The 18276-nt window shown below is 39.6% G+C and overlaps 1 protein-coding gene and 1 long non-coding RNA gene across 4 annotated transcripts in view; one reads left to right on the top strand and one right to left on the bottom strand.

The window, feature by feature from the left end:
* Positions 1–1171, bottom strand: part of TAF1B (TATA-box binding protein associated factor, RNA polymerase I subunit B) — a 48869-nt gene extending 47698 nt beyond the window's left edge. Inside the window, exon 1 of one of the 2 annotated variants that reach the window (XM_026674331.2) lies at positions 954–1171. In XM_026674331.2, coding sequence (XP_026530116.2) covers positions 954–971 — 18 coding nt within the window. In that variant the 5' untranslated portion in view covers positions 972–1171. The remainder of the gene's footprint in view (positions 1–953) is intronic. The other variant, XM_087946297.1, reaches the window with a different exon arrangement.
* LOC148132998 (uncharacterized) lies at positions 984–13330 on the top strand. 2 transcript variants are annotated; one of them, XR_015745784.1, is made up of 4 exons: positions 984–1101; positions 6009–6061; positions 10516–10568; positions 10969–13330. It is a non-coding gene; the product is annotated as an uncharacterized LOC148132998 (long non-coding RNA). The 2 variants fall into 2 exon arrangements; XR_015745783.1 differs by lacking the exon at positions 6009–6061 and adding an exon at positions 4443–5909 and having other exon boundaries at positions 1005–1101; positions 10413–10568.
* Positions 13331–18276: the final 4946 nt, after the last annotated feature.

The following is an 18276-nucleotide window of genomic DNA, read 5'->3' as shown; positions in this document are numbered from 1 at the left end:
AACACCCTATTTAACCCTAATATATTGTCTGCATGTAACATGGCTTTTTAAAACTAGTATGGTCCTGCAGATCTGCAAATTCAGGGCCATTTCCTTCAACTAAACATGAATAAAATCGATTTTGTGACATACCGTCCTATGTATGTTTGCTAGAGAAAAGCCCCTTCATTGCAGTGAAGTTTATTTTATAAAAACAAAGCACTACCACCACCATTATGCAACTAAATATTTACTCTCACAACTGTGCTTCTTGGCTTTGCAATTCAAATCCACAAACCCTGCAGCACAATTGGGGGAGAGCATAAAACGGTCGAGAGGGAATAGCCCATAGATACAATCAACGCCACTATTAAGATGCAGGACTTCATCACACAGGTATACACCGTTTTGAACGTTGCAAATTTTATTCTCTTTTCCCTGATCCAAAAACCACGCAAGGAACAGCAGCACAGGAAGAGGTTGGCAACCCTAGCAACACCTGAGAGAGGGAGGCCAATTCAAGCCACAAACAGAAACGACGTAGTGACACGAGATCCAGACTATCCTTATTAGATGGCCGTTAAGAAAGTATTCTGTCTGTGCCTCTTTAACTGCTGCAACTTGGTCTTCCACAGTTTAACATCCAGATCGTTAACTCCTGCGTTAAATATATCCTCAAGCTGTGTCTTTCCTCTCTCAAAAGAATCCTGAATTCAACCAATTAAGCTTCCTCAGGCTTGGCAGTGAAATAATATTTTTTTTAAAAAAACAGCCTCCAACAGCTACCGACGGGCTGTTACAGATGCAAAAGTGGTGCTTTAAAAAAACCCAGACCCCACCTACGACATCATTTGTCCGCAAACGAATGGATTATTTTCCCGCCTTCCCCCAATGTGCAATACAGGTTTCCTAGTCCTCGCGTCCGTTGCTTAAACGCCGCCACCTCCCCTCGCCACGCTACACCCCAACCTCACCGCGTCCTCCTCCTCCATCGCGCGCGCCCCGTTTCACGCGGCAGCGATCATCGCGACTGCGCCATAGCAACCAACTGGGGGATGCCGGGGAGCCACGGAAACAAGCAACCGGCCGGGAAACGAGACCTCTTGCTCTAGGGTTCCGAAGGTAATAACAGCGTCCGCTTTCTTGCTTGATTGAAATTTTGAAGGTTGTTGTTCTTAAATCGAAGTTATTTCCGAGAGATGGTGGCTGGAAATAAAAAGTAGAAATATTTGGTTTGAGTGAAAGATTGGATGAATGACTATCGGACACGTGTCATTTAGCAAAAGCCACCGCAACAAACATTCCAGGATATATATATTTTAAATAGTAAAGCGAGGTTAAGTGTCGAGCAGTAGTTAGGTACAAGCAGAGTGGCCTAGTTAAGATAGAGCAATGTTGCTTATAAAGTGGGGTTCTAGGGCTCCTCCAAGATCCTCTGAGACCTGCAAAATCTAAATTATTTGCCAGCCTATGTGGAAAAGGAATAGAATGTTTTTTTAAAAAAACCCACCAATCATGAGAAGCGGTTGCAGCAACAGAGGCATCTTTTTAAAATTTTTAATATGGGTAATATTGATAAAATAACTCGCGAACGAAAACTGTTTTGGGGTACTCCATTTTTTTTTTTAAAGCAACAAGCAATTCCGAAAGAGAAAAAGTTTAAGAAACACTTGAGAAGTAGAGACCCAAGTTTATATTACGTGTGAAACGTAATTACAGCCATTATAGCAGCTTTAATAGGGAGCAACCCTCCCCCCCTCTCTGCCAGATGTTGCTGAACAAATCCTGGCCTATGTCACCATTAGCCTTATAGATTGAAGTGCTAGGAATTGGAAGTTTAGGGAGATTTAGAGAAACACTAATTTCTGCTAAAGATCAAACGCTCTGATTCTATTTATACATTAACCAGTTTTGTTTGAATAAGGGACTACACTTGGTTTAAATTATGGACTATCAATAACAATGGTGTATTATTTGGCTTTCTTGAGAAAATGCAAAGTAATAAACTGGGTTTAATTTACAATAAACAGATACTTCCAATCACCTGCTTGCAGCAATATTGTAAGCGAGGAAGAGTACGATGGCTCATTAGTATTTTACAGCTACAATCCAAACAGCTGCTTCTCTACATTGGGCTAATTTATTTATTTTTTTACATTCATTTTAGGCCATTTATAATCCGCATTTCTGCAAGCAGTGAATATTCAAGGCAGCTAAAAACATTAAAGAAAGAATCTGAAAAAATACAAATGTTATTTGATCCTAAAGCTAACTAGCAATTAAAGACCAGGGAAGGAAGTGTATCTTTAACTATGATGTTTCACTATAAGATAGTGATACATTTTTTTCAAACAATTATGATACTTTATAGCACTGTGTATTATAGAAATTAAATAGAAGATTGTCTTTTTATGTTCCTTTTCTTGTATGATTTTACTACTCAGAGTAGAAATTGATTTCACCAGTTCAAAGACACTATCAAATGTATAGTTACTGTCTTATCTGATATTTTAGGCCTCTGAAGTACTTTTAACACGCAGCATCATTTTATAATTAGTAATTAGTTTTTACTTTTTGTTGGAATAAAAATCCAGTTCCAAGCCAAGAATAAAATGAAGGCTGCTTAAGAAAGAAGGTCTGTTTATTGATGAACAGAACCACCATCAGCCTGTGGTTCTGGGTTAGCTGTCCCAGAATTACAGGCTGTTTCTGCTCATCAATAAACAGAATCTTTCTTTCAAATCAGCCATTTTATTTCCAGCGTCTTTCTCCCAGCTTGGAACTGAACCAGATGAATTTTTCTTCCAACATTTTCATGTACAGTATATTAATATTTTACAGATGCAATTAAAATCTGAATATTTATTTTAAAAATAAAATTACAATATTGTTTCCCTTTCCTAGTAAAGAAGTAAAAAATATGCATTTGCTATTGCAAATGCAAGTGTTGTCAGAATTACATTCTGTCAGAGGTGGTATTCAGCAGGTTCTGACCAGTTCTGGATAACCTGTAGGTGGGTTTCTACCGGTTCTGTCCACCTCTGTAGAACCAGTAGCTCTGAAGAGCAGCAGACATAGAACCGGTTCTATGTCTGCTGATGTTTTTGCCCACCCGGGCCCTTACCTGACCTTTATTTCCTGATTTTATCAACTTCAGCTGCTATGCAAGGCACAGCTGCAGTTTAAAAAGCAGGAAAAAAGGGCTTTTTGAAAGGCTGCTTCTCTGCACGCAGCATGCTGATGACAATTTACAGGCACGCACGGCAGTGTGCAGGGAAGCACATTGTAAATAACCGAACCTCGTAAATGACCGAACTGGTAGTTAACCATGTCGGATCCCACCCCTGACCATAGCGGAAATTTTGAGTAGTTCAGAGAACCAGCAAATCCCACCTCTGACTGGAGATTTTACAGTATCCTTCCCCTGCCACGCCCACCAAGCCACACCCACAGAACCAGTAGTAAATAAATTTGAATCCCACCACTGCATTCTGTGATACATTACATTTTGTGCATTTGCTTCATATATTGCCAGCTTTATCAATTAAAACGTATAGATATTAACTATGCAACCTTTCTCTTGCACTTATCAATATGCAATTAGTTTTTCTAAATCCTGGTTTTTATTTCTTAGACATGCTGTTTGGTTTTTTACAAATTAACAGACTTAATAGCAGCTAAAATGCATTGCTTATTGTCCACCTTGGTTATTGTATCAGAATTTGAATGACTAAACTACTGCATTGCCTGCACATTTTCTAAAATTCTCATTTATTTTACCAAGGTTATCTGGAATCTCAATTATTGCCCAATCTATTGCTTGCTTTAGGACTCAGTATCTCATGTGAACTAAGAAAATTGGGTGAATTCCATAAACCATATTTAAATTAATCTTAGATGGGTATGCCATGTGAATGTATATCTTATATGGATGCTACTTGGCACCAATATGGGAGATTCTGAGCAATAAGAACTTGCCTTGTGCCTTGACTAAGCCTGGCTGATTCCTCTTGATCCATTATAGATTTTTAAAGGGGGATCAGAATAACAGTTGGAAGGGACATTGGAGATCTTCTAGTCCAACCCCCTGCTCAGGCAGGAAACCTTATACTATTTCAAAACAAATGCTTGTCCTATCTCTTCTTAAAACTTGCAGTGTTGGAGCATTCACAACTTTTGGAAGCAAGTAGTTCCACTGATTAATTGTCTTAACTGTCAGGAAATTTCTCCTTTAGTTGTAGGTTGTTTCTTCTCCTTGATTAATTCCCATCCACTGCTTCTTGGCTTGCTTTCAGGTGTTTTGGAGAAGAGGTTGACTCCCTCTTCTTTGTGGCAACCCCTTAGATATTGGAACATTGTTATCATGTCACCCCTGGTCCTTCTTTTCATTAAACTAGACATACCAAATTCCAGCAATTGTTCTTTTCAACCTATATTAATATAGTGCTTTAATTCTTTAACAGCAATTAAGATATCAAAACTTGAAACCCGCCATCCTGGGCCCAAAGTTTGGGAAACCAGGCTCTGCCTGTCACAAGCCAGGATAAAGGGTGAGTGGTGGAGGAGTAACACCTCTTTAAAAAAACCTTGGTCCAGCTGGCCCGGCTGGTAGCACCTTGTAAGGGCCCCTTGCCAGGGTTACAGAAAATGGTCAATGGTTTTAAAGGTGGGAGAGGAGCCTACGTCCCAACAGCAGATAAAGGGATGGAACCGTCTTCACTTAGTTCACTTCAGTGTGTGGCTGCAAAATGTGTCTTCTCCAGCGGAGCGACCTCTTATTAATACCTGGCAGTAGGTATAAAATACTTTCCATGACAGATGGAGTGACACATCGATTAGAGTTGGAGTACCTCAGTTGTATCAGTGGCAATATCTAGTCAAATTTTGGATCTGAGGATATAGCGTCGGCAACTTGGGCAACCAGCACTATGGTACCAATTTGGAAGGGCAAGGATGACATGGCTGAATGCTTGAATTATTGGCTCTGTGTCATACCATGAAAATGTTTGAACATGTTATCAATGCCAGGCTCCGCAAGATTGTCTCCATCACTCCAAATCAATGTGGCTTTTTGAAATAGAGTGGAACAATGGATGCTACACTGCTCAGTTGCTTTTGAAGAAGCGCTGTGAGAGGACTAAGTCCATCCACGTGGCATTCCTTGACTTGGAAAAGGCCTTCAGTCATATCCCACACAAACTTATTTGGCATGCTCTATGATCTAACAATGTCCCTGAAGCTTACATCCAGTGGATTCAACTATTGTACTGTGGCATCACTAGCATGGTTCAATGTGCAGTGGGAACATCACCTCCCTTCCACATCAATGTCAGAGTAGATCAGTCATCAGTGCTTTCACCTCTACTATTTGTCCTTTGCATGGATACTGTGATGCTTGACCTCCAATAGCCCCATCCATGGTCACTTGTCTATGCCACAACACCATCTTGGTGAATAAGCAACGTGAAGACCCCCAAGAGCAAACACGGCAATGGAATGAACAGCTCGGCGAATTTGGCCTTTGACTGAACATCAAGAAAACAGAATGTAGGGAATGCGCCCCCCCCCCAAACCAATGGAACCATCACCTTTGGTGGAGAAGATCTGAAAAAAGTAGAACAAATCAAGTATCTTGGCTTCCTCACATGCAACGACTGCAATAGTTTTCTGGATGCCCACACCCATGTCAGTACTGCCTGGATGAAGTGACCCCAGGTGACTGGAGTCCTGTGTTGCCTCAGTACCACCAGTCAAAGATTTACATAACAGTGTGCCCAGTTGCCCTCTACAGATTGGAGTGCTGGCCAGCAACAGCAAAGCATGAACAGCATGGAAATGTAAAGGCTCCGATGGTACCTTAGACTAAAGCAATTCGACTGCACCATGAACTATCACATCTGATGTTGACTGGAAGTTGCACCTGTCGAAAGGTGTCAAAATGCCTTTCGAGGATTCGATTTTCCCGCTGGGAGAGCTCCGGCGCAAGGATATGGACAACTGCTTGAAAGCTGGATCTTTTTATTTTTCAGGAAGGTGAGAGATAGCGAGAAGTCTGCGTTCCTGGGCTAGCTACCTTCGTATGGTAAGTCCCTGATTTTTATACCCTTTTCTCCTTTTGTGTGTGAGTGCTTGTATTTGTATTTCTTAATGTTTCAAATCCTGTCAGGGGTTGTCTTTATTTCCGCCAGAGTAGTTGCATTTTAGTTCTGTGTTGCTAAGACTGGTGCATTCTGCGACCCTAGGTGTGCTGCACCCAGTGACATTAAAGCATCTCTCAGAGGTGGTTACTGCAGCGATGTGTAGGGTGTACATGGTGTGGTCCTTGGTTTTTTGTAGAGTGGCCCCAGCTAAAAATGCTTTCGTAGGAGTCAGGAAGGTTTCTAAATGTGGTGTAGTTAATGATGTTATGTGGCCTAGTTGCTACTCCCATTAGGCATGTGGTTAAGATGTCCTTGATTGATTTCTCTCCTGCTAAGCAAAAGTTAGTGGTGTTGAGTATTTCTCTTGCTAAATATTCCCATACGTTTCCTTTCTCTGCGGTAAGCTTTGGTTCCAGGAACGCAGTTGCTTATGTTACCAGTGTTACAATTGTTACAGATAATAATACATAGTATATATTGCATTTCATGTTTCCCGTTGCTAGATTCCTTTTCTTCCCTTCCTCCCCCCCAATTTTTTTATAGCAATGTAAAAAAATATATTAAAAGTATAGGTCAAGTATCAAAAATTATTAAAAAGGTATGGCTAAAGTCTCTTTTTGTTAAAAAAAAAAATACGATGAAAAAGGAAAAAAGGGAAAAAAATGGAGAAGATGGGAGAAAAAAATAAAAAATGAAACAGAGTTTATAACTCAGCACCTGGGACTCCAGTTTTGTGTAATTCAACGTTTGCACTTGGTTCCTCACAGTTGTGTGGTTCAACTGTGTTGAAGAATGCTGCAAGCGTCCATTGATCTGTGTCCCGATCTTTCTTGAGTTTGATGGGTGGGATTGATTGTGGTGGAGTTTGGCTATGGCCTATGACTGCTGGCTTTGCATGTGTCCAATGTATCCAAGAGTCTCGTTCTGCAACCTTTATGGCGGTGTGTGTAGGTAGTAAGACTTGGTAGGGTCCGTTCCACCTGGGTTGTAGAGGTGAGGTTCTGGTGAAGAACTTAATCCACACCCAATCTCCCGGCTCATATGGATGCAGGGCTTCTTCCAGGGGTAAGGTCTGTGTCAGTGCACTCTGGGTCCAGAGGGTCTGTAGTCTCTTTTGCAGGGCTGTAAGATAAGAAGAGAGAACCCTATCCCCCCTATCTAAGAAAAGGGAATGAGGATCTAGGCCTTGTAGGGTATTGGGGGGGGGGTGATCAAAAAGGATCTCAAGGGGGGAAATACCTATATCTTGTCTTGGTCTGGTTCTGATATAAAAGAGGGCAATTGGGAGCACTTGTGGCCAGGAGAGGTGTGTCTCCTGACAGAGTTTGCCCAGTAGGGTCTTCACCTCTTTGTTTGCTCTCTCCATGGCTCCTGATGATATTGGAGAATAGGGCACAAGGAGGTTTTGGGTAATGCCCGGGGCCTGGAATATATGTGTGAGGACTTGTGCTATGAGGGGCATGCATGGAGGTGGTCCATGTTTCACTTGGATAGTAACAGGTGTTGCTCCTTTAAGTAGTCCTGATGCATTCCCAGTCCCATAAGGAGGGTGGCAGGCTTTTTAAATCTTCATGAAGCCCTGTGTTGCTGGTTATCAGCATGATTGCCTTGTGTGTGCCTTTCCTGGGATCTCCAATTGCAGCCCCTGTTTGCCACATGTTATGGTAGCTCCCATTTTACATAGGAGATCCCTTTCTAGTAGGGATAGTGGCGACTGGGGGCAAATAATGAATGCCTGGTCTACTGTGAAAGGTCCTAGTTCTACTGTTACATTGTGGGTAAATTCTACAGGGATTATTCCCCCCCCCCACTCCCATTATGCTATCCCGAGCCCCTTCAGCCACTGAAGCTTTATATGGTGGTTCAGTAATTAATGAGGAGGTGGCTCCAGTATCAACTAAGCAATTGTATTTTTTTCCTCCTATAAGAATGGTGACAATGGGTTCCCTTCAGGGCCTAGGGGGATAGCTAGCCAGGAAAGTGCTTTCATTGTCATGTTCTAGTCAGGAAAGGGGTAAATCATGTTCTCTTCTTTGCTCCCATTGATGTCTATTGTTATTATTTATTGGAGGAAAGGGAGCGCTGGGTGGTGCCTGGTGACTGAAACTTTGTTGCTCAGTGTAATGGACTGGATTATTGCCTGGCCTCATGTTTCTAGGTGGTGGGTGATACCGGTTGCGGGAGGGGTGTTGCCTATATTGCCTGCTGAAATGACCTTCCTGTCCGTACCTATAGCAATGCTGGCATTTGCCTTGCGACCATCCTGCTTTATCGCAATGCCAGCATTTCTTTGAATTATAGGGAGTTCTACCTGGCATTTGTCTGGCATCATGTTGCATTACAGCAAACATTTTTAAGTCTTCCTGTCTTTCTATCCGTCTCTTTCTATCTTTCTCTTCCTCTTTCAACTTGTCTCTTTGATCATAGACAAAGTTAGCGATCCTGCGTAACTCTGCTATGTCTAAGGTTGGCCAGTTAGAGACAAAGCGGTGGAAATGTTCTTTAATATGCACGGTGGACTGGTCCACAAAGGCTGAAGCTAAAATCCTTTGGTCCCTCAGTCAGCTAAGGTCTAGGTGGGCATATGCAGTAGCTGCTTCTGACAGGCGGACCCAAAAGGCATCAGGGTTTTCCTTTTCTCTTTGTGTTGTTTTTTGAAATTCTGACCAGTTTAAAGGCTTTTTACCTACTTCATCTAAAGCTTCTAGTAAGTTATTTTTTGCTCTTGTGTATTCATCCCAGTGATTGGTATCATTGTAGTCCCAGTCAGGGCGATGTACTGGCCATGCGATGCGGGCTGGGGCTACCTGTCCAGGGATAGTTGGTAGTTTAGCTATTTGGTCTGTTTTTTCAAACAGTTTTAATAGTTTATCTTTTGTTAGAAAGACTTGTAGCAGCTGGGTCATACCACCCCAGGATGGATTATGGCTGCCTATGATAGATTTCAGGGTTTGAATTACTGTTTGAGGATCAGCCCTGAAAGCTGGGGTATCCTTTTTCCAGATGACCAAGTCAGAGGCAGAGAAGGGAGTGTGGGTAAAACGTATTCCAGTTATCCCTATTTCTGCCTGGCACTGGTTTGCTTAAAAGGGGAGCCATAATCCGTGCCTCAGACTTCCCTTCCCGGGAATGGGTTTCAGGCTTTTCCTGATCTTTTCCCTCGGTCAGGTCTTTGGTCCTAGCCATTTCATCAGTACCAATAGGGTATTTGGCTGGGTTTAATGCATGTTCTAAGTGCTTTCAGGGTTTTATAATCTAAAGTACCGCTATCAGGCCAAATTTGTCTACCCGTGTCATCTCGCAATAAAGCCCACTTTTTGCAAATTCTTTTCGCTTCTTTTTTTATTCATTCCAGTTAGGACAGGCACTTACCTTTCGTCCCAAGCCTCAAGTAATTTATCCAAGGGGGTCTCTTCTATTGCCCTCGAGCTACAACTTTCCATATTCCCTACCTGATGTGGGGATTACTTTGGTTTAGCCGAGCTACAGCCGTCAGTTTTCAGACAAAAAAGGTCTGGAAAGGACTCCGGTTTCCCTACACATGCAGTACGGGCCCCTTTCTCTTAGGGAAACTCCGCCGTTGGTTTTAAGACCCCCCCCTAAAAAACGGGGATCTTGGAGGACCATCTGCCCCCTAGCAGCACCGGTACGGGCCCCTCCCCACACTCAGCCATCAGTTTTCAGATCTCCCTTAAAGGTGGGGATCTGGAAGGACCTACTCTGCTTTTTAGACAAACTTTTTCCAATTCTGTTTGCCAGCAGCCGGTACGGGCCCCTTCTAAATGCACTGGGCTTTGCTTGCGGGATGCACCGGGACTATTTCTCCTCTGCTTTATATTTATTTCCTAACACCAGTTCCTTTTGCAGCCCGCTCGGTTTTTCTTACGTCCTTCAGAAGGACTCACACTCCATGTCACCCCTTGCGTTCCCAAATCCAGCAGGTCACGGCTCATTTTGGAGCTAGCAGCTGGCTGGGGTGCGGCTGGCAATCATGGAGGAGGTGAGGTCCCGCTGTTTCCGCAGAGAAAACCCACAATCACACACCTGGTACACTCATGCTTCCACTCCCCTCCCTAGTAAGATTATAAATTTGAAGCGGTACTCACCTGCTTTCAAGCAGCTGTTGAGCAGAAAAGCCCAAGGACTCCCTTTACTACCCTTATGCCTTCCTGGCTGGGTCCGTGGATGTTGTCCCTGGACAAAGAAGGTCCATGCTGGCTGGGTTTGGATCCGCGGGCCCGGTCCGGTGGCAGGGTTGGCTGGAAAACCTTCATGGTCACCAATTGTCAAAAGGTGTCAAAATGCCTTTCTTCCGAGGATTCGATTTTCCCGCTGGGAGAGCTCCGGCACAAGGATACGGACAACTGCTTGAAAGCTGGATCTTTTTATTTTTCAGGAAGGTGAGAGATAGCGAGAAGTCTGCGTTCCTGGGCTAGCTACCTTCGTATGGTAAGTCCCTGATTTTTATACCCTTTTCTCCTTTTGTGTGTGAGTGCTTGTATTTGTATTTCTTAATGTTTCAAATCCTGTCAGGGGTTGTCTTTATTTCCGCCGGAGGGTAAACTCCGTGGGGTGCAGAAGGCAAACTTTGCAGGGTGGTTTGATTGTATTATCGGTTTCGTCCTAATCTCTTTTAGCTTAATGGTTTCTTATATTTGTTTTGTGGCAATCTCCTGTCTGTCTCCTTTGTAATATATTTTGTGTCTTTTGTCTGTTTGTTTTGCTGATTTGGCATGTCTTGTGTTTGTAAGGGTTTTCTTTTCTTGTTTCCCTAGTTTTCTTAATTATTTGGGCTTTTGTCTAAGGGGCTTCTTTAATACCTTTTATTTGATTCCTTTTCCTATGCAAGTTTGTTTTATGGCTGGCCTGATGTTCCCTTTGGGCTTTTCCTGCTTGGGTGACACCACTGTCCTCATGAAGTTCCCTTTCCACACACCAATTGTAGAAAAACTGTGGGAAGAAAGTCTTAGATGGTGTGGAACATATCATATGCAGTAAAGAAGACTCAGTGGCAAGGACAGCCATGTGTATGGACCCTGATGGCCAGCGACCCCTTGGGAGACCAAAGAATCAGTGGATGGATCGCATCAAGGAGGACATGAAATGCATTGGTATCATCCCTAAAGATGCCCTGGATCAATCCAAATGGAGACGGACATGATGACACATACAGACCCTGCCACAGAGTGGGAATAACACTAACATATATCAAACATGACAATATGTAATTTATTAACATAATTACTTTTCATAGAGAAGGTTCACACAACATAGTAACTAGTTTTACTCACAAACTAGCCTACCATATTTTAGTTTGCTGTGTTGCATGAATATAGCCTGTGTAATAGGTTTGTGGTTTAATGGGTTCTGTGTAAAGTACCCAAGTTTAACTGAGTAAACCAGTGGTTAATGCAACCATGCAAACATTTGTCATGCAAATACAACCCTGGCTATTTACATATCAGTTGGTCATTTGTGAGTATAAACGTGCTGCAGAAAATCTGCATCATATTGTCTAGTGTTACTTCCTTTGGGTGAAAGCTGGGCCAAATAATTTGATTGAAAAATATACACCTATGTTATATCCACCGTTTTTATCTATTTGCTTAATTGCATCTTCAAGGAAGCATTTAAATTGTGAAAATAATATGGAGGAGGTGTTTGGTCCTGGTTTAATGTGCATGGAAGTATCCAGGGCATAAAGTCTCGCAAATCATCAATGCTATAAACTTCCAAGCATTCAAATGTCAAGTAAATGATGTGCATCTTGAAAAATGAATGTTTGTATTATCAATTGATAACCATAGAGATATCTATAAAACTCAGCACCTCACCGGGGATGGGAAGCAAGCTGTTGCAGTTGGTTTCATGCTGACATTTCCCTCTCCCTCAAAAAAAACCCAGACATACTTATTTCAGGTTGGAAAGTGCTTATGAGTGAAACCTCATTGAAGAGACATTGAAATAGTTGAAAATATTTGTCAAACTGAAAAAAATAAAATAATCAAATTTGGAATGCAAAATAAATGTATACTGAAAAATAATAATCCTGAAACAGTTATATAATTATTGGAAGTCAAATTAATCATTTCAGTTCCACCTCCATTTACTCATCTGTCCTAACATGAGTAGAGACTTTCTTTCTGTCTTACTCACAAAGCTGTTGGGGAAAGCAAGTCTTGCCTTTGAATAATGACACAAATATAACTGGTTATTCAACATATAAAATTATGTGTTAACCTTTGTCCCTAATTATAGGTTATCCAAGCATGCTGAGGCCCTGATAGGAATATGATAATTTTGGAGTTAGGAGACAGCCTGTCTTCTCGCTTCAGTTCAGTTTCTAATTAAAAGGATTGCATGCAGCATATTCAAGTTGATGCACACACTGATAAATATATGCCCGATGGATTCTAACTAGCCACATTTCTAATGAGCAAGGTTCCATGGCTAATATTAATTTCTGATCTTTGTTTTCCCAAACCTGCAAAGTATATAAGCATATCTAACTTGAACACAAAACCATTTATCTCCTTCAGTGTAACAAAAGTCTGCTTTTGAGCCATATTGTTCAACGTAGCATTTGCTTTCAGAATACAGTCAGGGTCCCTCAGATGAAGCTTCAAAACAGAGTTTCAGGGAAGAGTCCCCAAGGAACATACCAATTATTTCTTGCAAGTCCCTGACAAAGAAGGGTTATTCATAGACTTCGGAGTTTGGTACGTCTTTCTGTTATACGGAGACGTCATTTTCTTTGCCTTGCAAAGCATGCTGTATTTTTCACTTTATGGATCAGGGGTGTCAAACTCAAGGCCTGGGGGCCGGATCCAGCCCACAAACAGAGTGCTTTGATCTGGCCTGAGGGGCTGCCCTGGAAACAGCGAAGGACTGGCCTGCGGTGCCTTTGCCAGCGAAAATGGAGCTCGGGAGGTCCACGTATGCCCACCCTGGTAACGCCCCCCAGCCTCTCCGAGGTCAAACACAAACCTTGTTGTGGCCCTCAGTGAAATCAAATTTGACGCCCCTGTTATAGATCTATAATATGGAGCAGAAATACTTCTCTGGCATTCCGGCTGCTAAGTAGAAATTACTGTCACTACAGACTACTTCTGCAAACTTGTTGGATGGAGAGCCAATAGGAGATATCCCAAATATTGTATGCATTTAGTGACTGAGTGTGAATCTTGAGTTTCTGGCAAAAAACAAACAAACTAGGTACTGAAGAAAGCTTATAATCAAAAATTTTTTTGTAAATGGCAGGAAACAATAAACCAGTCATTAAGAATATTATTAAAAACATAGAAAAATACTGTTAAAAGCATCAGTAACAAAGACTACACCCAGCCAATTTAAGCCTGATTCAGCTCCCAACCTTGCTTACTCACCAAAGGCTGACCAGAATTTTTTTTTTAAAAGAAAACAGGATTTTCTTGCCAGTGAGTGCATAATAGGGAGGGAACTTGCCTGATCTCCATCACAGGGAATTGTAAAGCTTGCAGCAATCACTGAAAAGGCTAGTTTTCAGGTGTGGGTGTTAGCCTATCCACCATCAGAGACTTCACATCATAAACCCTGAATGGGATCACACTTCCCTGTTCAGGACATGTGTGCAATTTGATAATTTTCCTGGACACAGAACTTTTGCTTGAAGAGTAGATGGCAAATATGGGCAGAAAGCCATTACCCTCTGAACCAGTCATGCCTGTTTCTGGACCATGGGGATCCCCAGATAGCTATTCATACATACCTTGGTCATCATGCATTGAATGACTATTGAATTGTAATAGTGGACTATTACAGCACATGCTACATGGTACTCTTACTGAGGTCCACTTGAAAGTTGCAGTTAGTCTAGAATACAGCAGCAGTACAGGCAATTATAGTAATGCTGTGGTATGTCCATGTTACATTTCTGCTTTGTGAGCTATACTGCTGATTGTCTATACAAGTGAAAAACCCACAATGGACCCGTGAATAAATTCTTGAAAATTTATTTCCAGTCTATCAGTCAGAATCATAAACAATTTGTAGTCATTATTCAATAATGATATAGGCCATAATTTCTTGTTAAAGTCAAATCTTGTCTCTCTTTAGGTATTAGTGCCATATTGGCATCTTTCCATTTCTCTGGCATCTTTCTTTTCTTTAAGATAGAGTTCACCATATTTGTAAAGGTTGTAAAAATTCATCCTCCAAACATCTTTAATAAGAACCTGTAATCCACTTGGTTCAGGCACCTTTCCTGGTTTAATCTTTTTTACAGCTTCAGAAAGTTTATTTATAGTTCTAAATCCATTCATAATCTGTTTCTGTTCCTTTATAATACTCAGTAAATTTTATTTCTTTAGATATTCATCTATCGTCTCCAAAGTTGTCACTTCTTTTATACAGGTTAGAATAATATTGATTAAATACTTTTTGCATAGCCATACTATCCGTTAGTACAATATCTCCCCCTTACCGTGTCCTTTTCCTTTCTTAATTTATATGCCAAGCATTTCTCTGGTTTGTTTAGAAAACTCAGTGTTTTATTCCTCTATATAGTTCTTTCATTTCTATAATTATTAACATAGATAACTCAATGTAAAAGTTAATTTGTTGAGAAATACTTATTTTCTCTGGAAACTTCTTTAATTTTTTTTATCTTTATCTCAATCAAAATAGCTTGTGTTTTCTCTTGCCTGTTTTTCTTGAGTTCACTATTATGTTGTTCAAAATAACTTCTGATAAAAGGTTTTCTTGCGTCTCAACTCATTCTTAAATCATTACTTTTTTTTTACATTGTTTTCAAAAAATTCTTTCAATTTGTTTTCTGCTTTCTGTAATTTTCCATTTAGTCTCATATAAAAGAACCAGATTTCCTTTTACAAATCAAACTTATATGATTATGACCTGAAAAAGTAAAAGTAATATCTCTACCTTAGAAAACTTGGTAGATAAAATTCTTTGAAATCCATATCATATTTATTGTTGAAACGTATCTATGTCTTTTAGAGAAGAAAGTATGCCCTCTTGAATTGCCATGTTTCTGTCTTTATATATTCACTAGCTCTGAATTGTCCAACAAATACAATAAATATTTTAGTAACTTGCCTTAAATGACTTTAATATTTTTCTTAGAAATTGTATTCAGTTGTGGATATAACACTCCATTCCAATTCCCTGTCAAGCTCCAATTTCCATAAGAGAAATATGTTAGTCTTTCCGTAAACCCTTTATAGAGCAGTACTTTTTCTTGGGGCATAGATTCCATGCTTCAGCCTTTTAGTCCCCCATGCAAATTAACATCCACTCCAATACATCTACCATGGTTATCAACCAATACAAGTTCTGGTTTTACTTTGGGATTAATGTAGAAAGCAAGTCCATTTCTTTTCTTTTTTTGTTCCTGATGAAATATTTTTTATAAATAGTTATGCCTTTTTTTTCAAATATAGTATGTGTTACTTTCAGGCAAATCATATTTTGTTTTTAATGTTTTCAAATCATTATTTTTTTTCTCTTTTGAGGATCATTTGCTCCACTTAGATTCACTGTTAAACATTTGTAATCCACAAACAAGCCAAAAATTCAGCATCGGTATTTGATCAAAATTTGTATCCTTGGCAACTAGCTCATATTTATGACGGTTGCAGTGTCCTGGGGTCATGTGATCACCTTTTGCGACCTTCTAACAAGCAAAGTCAATGGGGAAGCTACATTCACTTAACAATTGTTTTACTAACTTAACAATTTCAGTGCTTCACTTAACAACAGTGGCAATAAAGGTTGTAAAATGGAACAAAACTCACTTAGCAACTGTTTTGCTTAGCAACGTAAGTGTTGGGCTCAGTTGTGGTTGTAAATCAAGGACTACCTCTACTGAAAACAAACCCTTGAAACATTGCTAAGAGGCATTTTTTTCTTTAGCTTTACCTGTTCAACCATTATTGTAATTGGGTTTCATAGGAGCATCTCACTAGACTAGATTGTGGATGCCTAAAGTTTCCTCACACTTGGGGTACAGAAACTGTTGGCAATAAATAAGTTGGGTTGTTGTTTTTCTGAAAAGGGAGGTGTTGCCACCTTGTGGAAATAGATTATAGATTCCACCTTGTGGAAATAGATTACAGTAGCACACTATATATAGGATCTCAGCATTTCTTACTGTAAAAGAGACTGACAAATCTTATTTGTTTTATAATGTAGTTTGTAATGGAGTATTGGAGGCATAGTTTTGTTTGTTTAATTCATTAAATGGATATTTCCAATTCCAGGAAGGAAGGAACAGTCTAGTGATTACATTTGATGATGTTACAATAGTGAATGTATTTCCATTCTATTGATTGATTAAAACTAAAATTGCAAAACTTTAAGTAAAGTTGTTTGTTTCCTTTTGTTAACAGTTCTAACAAATTAAAGCTTTTAGTAAAAAGTAATATTTAACCATATGATAATAGTTAGCTGATCAAATTGTCAAGACTGGACAAACTATCAATTATTATAAAACACCCAACATGTTCTCTTAGGATTGTAGAGTATATCCAGTGTTGAAAACTGAGAAAATCTTTCCAAATTATACACAATTACCAATATGCTTGATAATGATGGAAATCTGATGGAAAGAGCAATAAAAAAGTCAGTGTTCAATCTGATGGAAAGCAAACAGACTTCAATAATAAAAACCTCATTGTTATTATTATTAAAATTATAATAAAGTTTATTATTGAAATAATAAAAATGAGGCTTTTATTACATAGGTTTTTATTATTGAACTTCATTTCTTTCAATCGGATTTAACACTTTTGTGTTTACTAATCTTTCATATATATTTTTCAAATATCTATAAGGTGATCCAGATTTTAGGGGAGCGGGAGTAAAATTTGAAATGAGCATCAAATGAGCATCTTAGTGGCCAATGGTTTTCACCTGGCTACTCTCCTGCAAATCCCATTTTTACCCTGCTTTCCTGATGGTGACTTGACTTGAATCAGAGCAAGAAAGGCCTGAGATTTTGTGTGACTTTTTAGAAAATTGAATTTGTTGTGGTTTTAGTGTGATTTTCACAGGATGACCATTACAATTGTACCAGATTATACCAGTTTGGTCTAGTTGTTAAAACACCAGACTAGAAAGCAAGAAATTATGAGTTCTAATACTTCCTTAGCCATGAAAGCTAGTGGGTGACTTGAGCTAGTCACTCTCTCAGCCCAGCTCACCTCAACGTGTTATTGTTATGGAGAAAATAGGAGGAGGAATCCTTAGGTACGTTCGCCACCTTGAGATATTTATAAAAACAAAGGCACAATACAAATAGATAAAATAAAATAATCTCTTCTTTTGAGTGGGACATGACAGATTTATGTAATTTCTGTGGTGAGAACTTTACTATGATAAAGGAAGCTAAAGATTGTGAGATAGATTGAGCCAAAATACTCCTGATTGTGTAATGAGCTACACCACTGGTCCCAATTACCTTTTCAATTGAATGATGAGGATGATTGCTTTTTTACTGGTATGTCACATGTTGCATGACTTTGTTTATGAAAGTGTTAAACTACAATTGTGTAATTGGGTTAGCTGATAAAATGTTCACAAAGTACCATCACAAAACCATGCTATTTGATATTTCATCTGATTGGATGGATCATGCAGGAGTACTCCAAAGTCTCGCAGAGCAAAGGCAAAATTTAGTCCAACATCCCTTTCATATTATATATATCTAAATACTGTAGCCCAGAAGAACAACAAGGCTTTGATCTCTGTCAATCTTTGCTGCCATCATGAGTTGCAAGTATCTTTGTATATTTACAGAAAATCAGACATCTTTTCTCACAAAACATTCTATTAAAAAGAAAAACCAATGCCAAAGAGGAATATTCACATAGTTTATCATTATTCATGGCAATAATTTTGTCTGTAAACAAATCAGCTTATTTTTAAAAATCAGTTTTTCTTGCTCTCCTGGTGTTAAACTTATCTGCATTCTCACCATTCATTTATATATTTATAAGAGATGATAATAGGGATCTGTCAACTTCCATTCTTTAAATTAACTGTTCTCAGTCTAAATTGTTTAGTGTCATCCAAGTTCAACACTATTGTGTTCTACTATTTAATTTACTATACTTTGAGTGAACATTTGCTAAATATTATTGTAGCTAACTATTGTAACTTT

The sequence above is a fragment of the Notechis scutatus genome, chromosome 1, assembly GCF_049901735.1.
Source record: "Notechis scutatus isolate UNSWTSFEM ecotype Mainland chromosome 1, rNotScu1.2, whole genome shotgun sequence".
Classification (NCBI taxonomy): Eukaryota; Metazoa; Chordata; class Lepidosauria; order Squamata; family Elapidae; genus Notechis; species Notechis scutatus.
Note: the sequence above shows the minus strand (reverse complement) of the source record. Positions and strands in the feature narration are given on the sequence as shown.